General features: G+C 35.7%; 1 protein-coding gene across 3 annotated transcripts in view; it reads left to right on the top strand.

The window, feature by feature from the left end:
* The window catches only part of PHIP (PHIP subunit of CUL4-Ring ligase complex), a 308,803-nt gene extending 300,887 nt beyond the window's left edge, over nt 1-7,916 (top strand). For 2 of the 3 annotated variants that reach the window (XM_077812725.1, XM_077812727.1), the window contains one exon: nt 1,390-7,916. In XM_077812725.1, coding sequence (XP_077668851.1) covers nt 1,390-2,036 — 647 coding nt within the window. In that variant the 3' untranslated portion in view covers nt 2,037-7,916. The remainder of the gene's footprint in view (nt 1-1,389) is intronic. The other variant, XM_077812726.1, reaches the window with a different exon arrangement.
* Nucleotides 7,917-12,329: the final 4,413 nt, after the last annotated feature.

Below are 12,329 nucleotides of genomic sequence, written 5' to 3'. Positions count from 1 at the left end.
CAGTTAAGAACTCCTCATAAATAATAACCCTTTCACTGTCTTCTACAACCCACTCCTAACTGAAAAGTGGAAGAGAACACATATGCTTTGCAGCATATCCTGGATTTCAGCAAATCTAGGCTCTTATGGTCTATCAAGGAAAGTGAACTCCAGACTTGTGAACCAACCCCTCATAGAGAATGTCCAGCCCGTAGTTCCTGCCCTACAAAACCATTAATTATTATTTATTTCTGTTGAGGTAATATATAGGAGCCCCAGTCGTGGACCATGACCTCATTGTACTAGGCACTGTACAAACACATAACAAAGAACAGTCCCTGTGCTAAAAAGCTTATTTAGCTCTACCACCTCTGCTGGATCACAGCTGCTGTATTACTGTAAGAGAGACAAGGTTGGTGAGGTAATATCTTTTATTGGACCAACTTCTGTTGGTGAGAGAGACAAGCTCGCAACCTGACACACAGAAAGCTCAAAAGCTTGTCTCTCTCACCAACAGAAGTTGGTCCAATAAAGTGTATTACTTCACCTACCTTGTCTCTCTCATATCCTGGTACCAATACAGCTACAACAACACTGCATACAACAGTGGAAGAATGTGATATTGTAAGGTGAGAGAGGTGGTCTGATATCCAAGGCCCAAACCATTTAGGGTTTTATAGGTCAAAACCAACAACTTAAAATTACACCCAAATCCAGTGCAGAACTCTGTCAACTGTGTAAACATACTTTGATGTACTGTTTAGCAAGGGGTGGACACATTCTGCAACAGTATACCTTTGTGAATGCTGGAATGCTCAAGGTGCTTCTCTAGTCTCCATTTAACAAAGACGTGGACAGATGTAGCCGCTCCACATCGGAAGAGAAGTGATGTTAATGAGTAACTGGTTTAAATTGAAAGATGTTATTGAACTGGAAAAGTTTTTCAGTTACACAGCAGAAGCAAGAGAAGATGCCAGGATTGGTGGCGTGGAAATCAGATATGAAAATCACACCCCTTAAATGTTCCTCATTGCCAGGATATCACTTCTTTTAGTCCCAAAGCTTCCTGCAGTCCACAAAAATTTGGCATCCAGACTTTTATTTTTGAAAACCATTTACATCAGAAATAAAGACTCATGGAGCCATAGTGACAGAAAGCTTACTTTTAAAATGCTGCTGGACTCATTGCTTTAGTATATTTCCTGCATGAATAATTATTTTTATTTCAGTTTTTGGGTCTCTGTCACACACGTCCCACATTTGGGCCTTCAGAGATGAAGGCAGTTTACGGCATGTCATCCACTCAAACAGTATTTTATAAATAGTGAATGGAATAGTTTTATCGGGGCCATTGGAAAATAAAGAATGTAGAATTCTCTTACATATTATTACTCTGTTATTTCTTTACAGCAGACTGCAAAAATAATGCTTTGGCATCAGGAAGCATTCAGGTAAATGGACATGGAGGGCAACCTTCAAAACCTCCAGTTAAAAGAGGGCCTGCGCGGAAACTGAAGATGGAGGCTAATAGCAGTGCATGTGAAGTGGTGCACAAGAAAAGAGGTAGAAAACCAAAAAAGTTACAAATTGCTGAACAGATGAATGCAGAGCAGAATTCAGTCCAGACCACCAGGGACATGGTAATAGAAGAACCCTCAGTTTCTAGTGCATGCAATTCTCTTTCTGAAAATAATGTGAAGGAAGCTGGATTACAAAAAAAAGGCCGTGGAGGCAGAAAGCCAAAAAGAAAGACACAGACACGTCAACCAGACTCAGACCTTATAGTCCCTGCAAATGTTAAGATGCAGACAAGAAGCAGGAGGAAAAAAACGGATGAACCTGTAGAAGAAGAAGGGTCTGAGGAACTGAAAGATTCTGAACCTCACATGAGAACTAGAAACCAGGGTAGGAGGACAGCCTTTTACAATGAAGATGACTCTGAAGAAGAGCAAAGGCAGCTATTATTTGAAGACACCTCTTTAACTTTTGGAACGTCTAGCAGAGGCAGAGTCCGAAAGTTGACTGAAAAAGCAAAGGCAAATTTGATTGGTTGGTAACTGTTACCAAACATATTCCTTAGAATGCTATGAAGCAGGTACAGTAAAGGAGTGAGCAGAACAAAGACTTCTGCTCCCCTGCTGCTATTATGGATTAGAAGAATATGTTGTGATTTGAAAAAAATGAGCAAAAAAGAAAACTGAGAGAACACTTCTTTGAAAAAAAAATATATTTTAAACTTTTGCTATTTATTGCCCTCCAGATAGGTTATGCATTTCAACAGTCATTTTGGTCATAGTTAAGAATAATTGAAGACCTGTAAATAAGCAATTACTGACATTTTAAAAGTGAGAACTCCTGAGCAGTGCAGAGTATTTCTGTGATTAAACAAAGTGATAGAACTTTTAATGCCACAAACTGAGAACAGAAGTCTATTTTTGACCAAGCAAGGTACATTTTTATTGATTGCAGAAGTCATGTCTCCCAGGAAGGCAGATGTTGGCAAAGAGTGGCAGTAAATTAAGGATTACATTTCCATTAAGGACAAATGCAAAATTACCAAATTTTGCTAATCTGAAAATGTTTAATTTGAGTAGTGATGGAACATTCAACTGCAAAAGAAGCCTAGCACAGGCTGTTGGTTTATCCAAGTTCTGCCAAACAGAGAGAAAATGTAATCACAATATATAAATATATATATAATATATCCACATTGGAAAAAGTTTGACTAATATGTCTAATTTTTCAGACCTTGATTCTTGTATCAATCACTAAATCTCTGTTTATTGTGCCAAAGACTGAGAATCAGTGCAGTGGAAAGCCTTCTTTTCTTTTCTCTCTCTCTCTCTCTTTTTTTTTTTTTATTTTATTTTTTTTTTTTGAGTGTCAGTCCTGCAAACACTTTTCAAAGACAAAAAAGACTGTGTATCATTCTATATAGCAAGTTGTTATAAATTGTGCTGAGATGTATCCTCTTTTGGTACTTAAATAGAAAACAGTAATGCACTGGTGGGGTCCTTTGACAGAGATGTTTTAGACAAAATTTATAATTGGTTAAAGGATTCAAGGAAATTACAGGAAAAAGTATGGGCTTATGATGTTTACTTTTGGATCTGAATTGATGGTTTTCTACAACTTCTGATGTGTTTAGAAAGCTAAAAATGACTTACAAAGAAGTATGTATGTGTAGATTGATATATACACAAACACATACATATACAATATTACCCAGGTATAGATTCTCTTTTTCAGGATTTTTTAGATAGCACTAGAATTAAAAAAAGAAAAGAAAGAAAAAGAAAAGAAAAAAGTAAATTTTAAATGTCATACTTTATAGTTTAATTTTAAGGGGAAGATTGGTTATTTTCAATTATTAAAGGTTAAAAAAGGCCAAATCACTTTTTATGCAATCATGTTTTATACAGTGGTCTCATTGCACATTGTGTTTTTTCTGCACTTTTTACGGTATACTTATCACTCTGACATAAGTCAATATACACCCTAAAGAAAAATTACATTTAATGATTGTGCCTTGTATTCTATTATTTCTTGCATCCTTAGTAAAATTAAGTTGTCTATTGTAAATGATAACTATATGACTTAGGGGAATGTATTACTATATATACTGCTGTGGAAAAGAAAAGCAGTTATTTATTTGTTTATGGTACATTTAGTTATTTTATACCTTAAAAATAAACTTTAATACCATTTTCTATTGCTTAAAAGGTATTGTCCAGTTTAAAAAAAGTATAGAAATAGTAGTATTTTCTGAGATCTGGTATGGTACAAAAATGTAACCAAAAATTTCAGATACATTATTTTGGGATAGCACGAGACAGTGTGTCATGACCCTGATTTAGAAGAATAAAAATTGAAAATTAAATATTAAAAAGTAGAGCATAGTGCTGAAAACCCTTACTCATACAAGAAGTCTTCATTTACAAGACAAGTCTGATGGACTTGAGTGCAACTGCTGAAGAAAGAATTTGCAGGATTTAGGACCTTTAAACTTGCACAGATTGTCTTTATTCATTCTGAGCCAAATCCTATACTCATTATTTTGTTACAACAAAGTCTGTTTAAGAAATTCCTGAGCAAGGAAAACAGTAGTTGGCCCAAGAAGAGTAGATATTAGCTATCATTTACCTATTATGGATAAAAACTAGTAACCCATGTACTTGGCATTTTTAGTATTGATTTATGTAACTATATTCATTATACATCTTTATATGAAATTAAGTAAACTATTTTCCAGAGCCTGACTGGATTACTTTGACTCTGAGTTTGGGGGGCATGGATTTGATTAATTTTATTTTCATCTGTTTATTTATTTTTTCTAACATATGTTTCTTTACTATTAAAATACAGTTGCTAAACATATGGTAAGGTGGAAAATTATGGTTGTACAGTGAAAAATAGTGTATTACACAGTTCAAAACTAATTCATTTTAGTGTGAGACTTAACAGTTAATTTTAAGGATCTCACTGGTGATGAAGGCAATCAGTTTCAAATGTGTAATTTCCTGATGTTATCTGCATTGTAATATAAGAAATTAGAGTATATCTAAAATTCAACTTCTGTATTTACACTATTTGTAATGTTTTATATGGCATGATTATGTATATATTTATACACAGAAAATACTGTATGTAATGTTGGAGAATGGAATAGCACACATTCCCATTACATTATGTGGAAACTGTACACCTTAAAACCACAAGAATAGAAGGCCTTATCTGCAGAACATAGATACATTGTTCCCTTTCTATAGAGATCTGTGACATTAAGCTGCAGGGGTTTTTTTTAATTCACATTTAGAAATATTGACATTGTTTCCTTTTTAAATAGATTGTGAATGATTTGGGTCAGTTTTTTATAGAAACAACACTTTAAAAATTATGAGAAGTAATACCAGATTTATTAAAATATATATTTTTATAATTTAGCTTCTTTAGGTTGTAAAAGTTTATTTATGAGAATTAATACCATACCATCATGCTGTATGTCCTTTTTTTGTTTGGAAGAATGTATTTGAGATATTTGCAACATATTGTACCAACAAAGAAAAAGAGCTTTTGATAACTAAGTCTGAAGGTTTTAAATGTGAGCAATAAGCTGTGGTTCAGCAACCTGAAAGAATTTCAAAACTATAGTTACGTGCATGTAACGGATAATGCTATCTCAAGTATCTAACAAATAATTCAAAAATGGAGTATTGAAATATTGTGTGTTTGTTTCACATATAGATTGTAAATATTATATAAATGTGTTTTATTGATATACAGTCACACTAATCTTACAAGTCTGGCAGCAGTGAACACAACTTCATTCAAATCCATTGATATTTGTCTTTTGATATGAGAATATTCAATTGTTTTCTCTGTTGGTGGCTGTTAAAGTCAATATTAACCAACAATTAGCATAAGTGGTATCTAAAACCACAGTATTTTCTATCTTTAGATTAGGAAATAGTTGCTGTTTCTCAGATACCATTATATTCTAAAAGTTTACTTTAACAGCAGTCACTGTACCTTTGCCTGCATACTGAACAAGTATTTATCCTGTTTCTTTCCATTGTTATTTTGTTATCCAAGAATTGAACTTGAAGAACTTCATTACAATATTGTTCAGCATTGTGTCACTATTCAGCTAAGGTTCTTGTCATTGTGCTATAACCAGTGATCACAACTTTACAGAAAATGTCTCTTGTGATTAGACTGCGGTGATATATACTTGCACACATTTATTTAGTGTTTCAGATTGTTGTTAGACTTGTAAGATTAAGTGGGTTGAATTTAATACTGCTATTTTATATTTGTAAAATATTGATAAAAGGACCCTCATGCAGCATGTCAGATGTATTAACATCTATAAAAATAAACTATCACCTTTACGTTGTGTAGCAGATAGCTTATGGGCTGTATTGCTGTACCCAGTATTTCTCAAGTATTAACTCTGGACGCCTGGTCCAGAGCCTTTTGCCATATATTAAAATATTATGCAGACTAAATCAGTACATCTATTTGACAACTGGAAGTTTGATACAATTTGTACACCACACTATTAAATCTCTCTTGCTCACATTTACTTTTAGGCCCTGATCCAGCAAACACTTTAGCACATGCTTAAAGTTAAGCACATGTTAAACTGTTTGCCAGTCCTATAGAAGTTACACGTACTTAACTGAATGAGTGCTGTAGACCTCATATACAATAGACTCTTTTTAGCCCATCTTTAGTGGTCCTATGAACTCACTTTGAGCATGAATCTAGCTAAAGTCTTTTGATATATTGCTGTATTTCATCCTATTTCCCTATCTTGTTCTTGCACACTTTAACTGTGTTCCACACTAGCTGGTCAAACTATTCTTTTCAGCTAAACACTGCTTTTCTCTTTAAAAGGAGTTTAAATGCAATTCTGTTACGCTGGTGAAAGCTGAAAGGACAGAGGGCCTTAACCTCACCTGGAGACGACAAAAGCTCGTTTTCTCTGTTACCTTTTACTACCTAATGAAGGCAAAAATGTTAACTGTAAAATTATTTGATAATATATTTTGTCTATTTTCCCCAAAGTTCTTGCAGCTGATTAGTTTCCAGGGGCACCTAGATATTGAACTGATAAAAGGGCTGTTACTTTTCTGCTGTACATTATTGTATAGAAATGTGTTTGTTTATATGCAGAAACAGTGTATTAAATTTCATATAAATTGGCCAAGTCTGAAAATTTATTTCTGATAGCAAATCTGACACTCTTGTTGTTTTAACTTTACATAATTTCATAGTTTTTAGACAGGAACAGGGCTCTTACTTTCTGGTATATTTGGGGGGAAATTTGGGTAGCTTTTAAATTGAAATTAACCTCTACATGTCTTACCTGTTTGTACTAACTAGTATGGGAACCATTTTTGCTATTTATTTTAACAGTATATTTGAGTGGAAAAACTACTTAAAGGTTAGCTTTTTATAATTTGTTTTATTTAAAAAGAATACCACAGAAGAGGGTTAAACTTCTTGTTCTGAAGACTACAACAGCATCAAGGCACTCCAGAGAATCTATGCGGCAATAAGATAAAGATAATTTTTAGGAATTAGCTATGACAGGCTATTTGGGGGAAATTATCCGGGGGGAAGGGAGACAGTAGGTCTTTGGAACTCTTTAAATGCAGATAAATACATCAGGAAATTTGCTTAATGTGATACAAACAATACATTGTCGGAGTGGAGGTAATATTTTACTATGAGTTTCTACACTTAAAAAACAAAAAAGAATAAGTTCCTACAAACTGGGAGTAGAAAGGAATATTATCCTATCAGCACCTACTATGTACACATGCACATAAGGCACACCTACTGTTTTGTACGTAAAGTGCATGTTGATTTACAGATATATTGAGAAACAATGCAAAGTTACATTTTTGGACCATATTAAAACTGCAAAACCATGACAGGCAACTTGTTAAAAGATCCTGAGTGAATTATTTATACCCTGTCATTTATAACATTTAGACATGTGTAGAATGTAGCTCAATTTTAAGGAAGTGACCTAGAAGGGTTAATTTTGAAACTGACACATTTTCAGATTAAAAATTATAATGCTTATTTTGTACAGAATTATGTAAAACACAAATTTGGTGTACGTAATGAATAACAAACAGTTGAAAACAATAATTCTTTAGCTTTATCAAGGTCTTTTTCTTCCAGAAATCTGGATTATCATGTTATAACCTGCAGTATCACACCAGGATAAACAGTGCCCTTTCTTTTTGTACATATTGATTGGAACTTTCTTTACTGTTATGTGGACACTTTCTATGTTAGTTTTGATGCATAATACTTTGAATCCTTTTATACAAACTAGAATGTATGTGTAAGAATTACTGTCACTGCAATGTAGTAACTACAAACTTATTTTTAAATAAATAGAAAACTTGTTTTTCTAAGTGGTTCTGCAGTGGTTCTGTTATTTCTACGTAAAAGTCTGTTGATTTGTATAATGGGAGAAGTACATCACAGAACAGCCTAAAATCAAATTTGTTCTTGTTTTTTTCTGAGCATGCAATTGAAAGGAGTGGAAGCACATCAGCTGGTGCTGCAGCATTTCAGATGTGATGTGTGGAGATGAATTTTTGACATCCTTAATATATTGTTCAGAGTTTGACATTAATCAATGCAGAGCTGACACAAGAGCCTAACCTCTGCAACTGTTGTCTGATTGCTACACATCCTGTGGTTTAAAGATTCTGGGAAGTAGTGTGCATCAGGATCAGCCTCTTCCTCCATGATGCAATCACATTCCTGTCAGAACTGTGCTTATAAGGGACAGAGAAACATAATATGTAAAATACCTACACATCAAGAAATATGGGGCGTATATTTTCCAGCTGTGGATTCTTAAGTCTTTTGTACATCACCCCTTTCAAGGATGCCAAATCACAAGCACTCTACATATAGGGATATACACAGGCCTTCCATATCTGCAGCCCAACTTTTTAACTGTCAGGTTGGCTCAGGAAAAAAACAGTTTTTAAATGCAGCTCCCTGTGGATTACCTTTCTCCTGCCCTGTTCTCTGCTTTTCTATTTCTCTGTTCTTCATAGGAAGCTGCATCCCTTTTCATCTACATTACTTACCTGAAATCTCAGACAAACCATTTAATTACAAAAAGAACACCTGACAAACACCCACGCACAAAATAAATTTGGATCATCATGTTAGGTATGCTGCTGAGAACAAAATTTCCTTAATTGAATCACATGATGATTTTGGCACACTGAGACACATGCTAAGATCTGTCAGTGACCTGAGCTCCGCAGAGACAGTTCCACAGCAAGAGGAGATGTTTACAAACTCTTTTCAATAAAATGTGCTTGTATTTCAGAACATTACAATGTAAAAAATAAAGGCATCTGTGCTTCATTCAGTGTGTTTACATAAATCCAAACAATGTTAGTGGACATTACATATTTATCAAAAGGAAAATACCCCCTAACTTGGTGTTAGCACTAAAAGATTTTTTAAAAACTTAAAAATGTTTTTTTGGGGTGGAGAAAGCAAATATAAGCTATAACACTTAACAACATCACAAGAGATTAAAAAGAGTCTGTAACTTTTTCTGAGTTCTATTTTAAGACGCTCTTAAGAAGAGTTAAGAAAAACAAAAGCTATTCATGCAGGGTCTGATTTTCAGAAGTTTTATGTAACTGTACCTCCCACTGAGGTCAATATTTTTTCTTTTAGTAGCTGGCTCCTGAAGATGCTCACTGTGCAAGTATTGCACATGTGGAGACTTGCTAGCCAGTTTATTCTCAAATCAAAATGCCTATTTAAAAAGTAAGGATAACATCTCTAGGATGATTTCCGTACTATTTTTGTTTTCAAAGTAAAATATTTCAGATTTTAAGAGCCTTTTGTGCCCTACATTCTATATTGTGCTGTTCAGAAAAATTCTCTTCAACTATTCAGTTGGTAGTGTGACAGCTGAAATTTACAAAAGAGAATATTAACAACTGTTTTCTATTTCCATGGAAACAGATATGGATTGGCAAAAGGGATTTGCTTTTAAAAATAATAGTTGCAGTTTAAGGCATGAGTGTAAATAAAGCAAGTTGCAGTTGGAATTTTTTTTTTTTGTTCAGAAAACTAAAACAAAAATGTCCTTAAAATATAGGTGACTGGTATACAACATCGTCTAACTTGCGCTGTATTTTGAAAATGAATATATAAAATAGCTGAAATATTAAACTACTTTTGTAAAACTCTCTGCTCGGCATTTTTGCTGTATTTTAGAAATGTATGGGTCATTGGGTGGTTAGAACAGGAAACTGGGAGCTAGGAATCCAGGATTTTATCCCTAGCTCTCACAGACTTGATTTGTGATGTGCAAATCAGTTAATCTCTCCACACCTCTGTTTACCCATCTCTAAAATAGATTTAATGCCATCTTTCTCCCAGGAGTGTTCTGGGACTAAACTGTTCTTAATTATATAACCTCAGCCAGACAAATGCCTTCCAGTTTTCTTTTCCTTCTCACCTCAGAAGCATGGAGGCTTTGTCCCTTCTCTGACTGAGCCTCATCCTTTCATTTTGGCTTGAAGAGACACTAAAGAGAGAGAGAGGAGACAAGAAAAAGCAAAGAAATGAGCAAGGTCACATAAGGAAGAAGCAAGACTGAGGAATCTGTTTCAGGCCAGGGGAAGAGGGAAGAGAGTATACCCCTTTGTGGGGGGTCTCAGCTGGGGCCAACCATTCAATTAAACATAAATGCCAGTCTCTCTCAAGGATTCTGGGATGGCCCAGTCTTTGTTCCACTTGCAAAATGGGAGAAGGCTCCCCAGATGGTGGCATCCCTAACCCTTGCATGCTGCTCACCTGTCTGATCAGAATGGACACCCTACCTCAGCTTGCAGCTCTAGTCCACATTATACCCTGTCTGTGGCAGCTTCTCAGTGTACACAAGTTCCAAGAGCTGCTGCCCCTGGGATCTCCCAGACAACCACAGTTCTGGTTAACTCTCACTTGGGAAGGTATTTCTACTGCCACCTCCTCCTTTCTCAGTCCTACTGGCGGACTGCTCCTCCACACCAACACCCTTCCTCTGGAGGGTCCTCCACAGCTGCACTGGCATCTTGACCTATCCCCTCCCTTGGCCTCGGATGGTTTCTGACCACTTCTGCCTTCCATGCAAGTAATGCAATTGTGGCCTGTCAATGGCCTAATTCCCAGAGTGGCCCAGTTTTTGCCACACGTTCATAGAAGTAGAAGGCTCTGCTAGCCAGTCTTTGCTGTACCAGTCCAACTTCTCAGCAGCCATCCACCCTTTCCAGACTCCAAGGGTGCCTAGACCTAAGGCTTCCCCACCAGCGACAGCCTGGGTAAACCCTGTTCTTGCAGGTAGTTTCTGGTACCTCCCTTCCCAAGGTTCCATTTCTCAATCAGGCTCAGAGGTGAAAGTCTCTCAAGATATTTGTTGGCTGTAATGAAAGGATTTTTTTTATGATGGTTACTGATGCAAATTTAACAAGCTGGAAACCCATGGAGGAAGAAAACAACTAAAAAGAGTTATTACACTCATCTTGTAATTCAAAAAATCATTTTAAGGAAGTACACAGCAGACAAGACAGTGACAACTCATTAGCATCTTTCTACCTCACCAGACAAGGGGAAATGAGAAATCTAAGGGAATAGATGGTATACATTACCTCGTCTCCTCCCACCTGACAGCATAGCACCCTAGGAAACAACAGTCTCTCAATGTACAAGGAAGAAAGGACAAGAAAATAATGGTCAGCTGTGGCCAAGTAAAAAGGCAGTATCCCGCACCCTTTACTGTATGTAAAATATTTCAATTTATTAAAAAAAAACCACTTCCCATCTTTCCCTAGCCCCTGTAAGCAGGCGATAAGCGAAATGGGGAGGAAGGGTGAACAGGACAATATGTTGCTCTGTCTCGACCAAAACACTTTTCTGACCACAAATAGGAGATATAAAATTATATTCTTAAAAAGTACAGGGATTTTTTTAAAAATTTTAAGCAGTACTATTTAACAGCTACTCTATTAAAATATTTAATTACAATATTTTTATTAATTTACTGTCATGTTAAGATATGCATGGATATGCAAATAAACAACCCTTTATAGGCACCAAGTACCTTAGTCTCCTTGCCCTCTCCTTTTTGTTTTCTTTCTTTGTTATATTGTGGCATTATCTAGATTGTTGGGAGGAGGGCCATCTTTTTATGTATAAAATCCCTACCTAGCAACTGGGATCCAGTTAGGGTTGCCAGCCCTCCAGTATTGTCCTGGAGTCTCCAGGAATTAAATATTAATATGTCCAACCAAAATTGTCAATCCTAGATGCATTTCAGAAATCTGTACAGTAGTCTAAAAATAGAGTCATTTCTATGGTAGGAAGTGGAGTGCTGGAAATGCTACATAACAGCATACAAATTGCACACCAGTGGTCCGTCTAGTTCAGTATCCTATTCCTCATGACAGCCAGAAACAGATGTTTTATGAGAAAATGCAAAGAACCTACTTATGGAATTCTGTATGTGCCTATCATTCAGGGGCCTTACTGGCCCTTTAGATGTGGCCTGAATGCCTCAGTTAGCTGTATAATGGCACTGGAAAATCTCCTGCTCTATATTTGTAATGTGTATTTGCACTGGTGCACTAACTGAAAATGAAAATGGTGGTCATGAAAGTCAATACAGTAGCAGACAAAGCTTGCAATGCTAAGCTTAGTGGAGAGAATGGACATAGTTACTTTATATGTATATAATATAGCTAAAGAAACGATAATAGCAGTTGCTGAAGCCACTGATATAAACCACAGTCACATGTAAAATCACC

Source organism: Eretmochelys imbricata, chromosome 3, assembly GCF_965152235.1.
Source record: "Eretmochelys imbricata isolate rEreImb1 chromosome 3, rEreImb1.hap1, whole genome shotgun sequence".
Taxonomy (NCBI): domain Eukaryota; kingdom Metazoa; phylum Chordata; order Testudines; family Cheloniidae; genus Eretmochelys; species Eretmochelys imbricata.
This window is presented reverse-complemented; position numbering and strand designations above follow the sequence as displayed.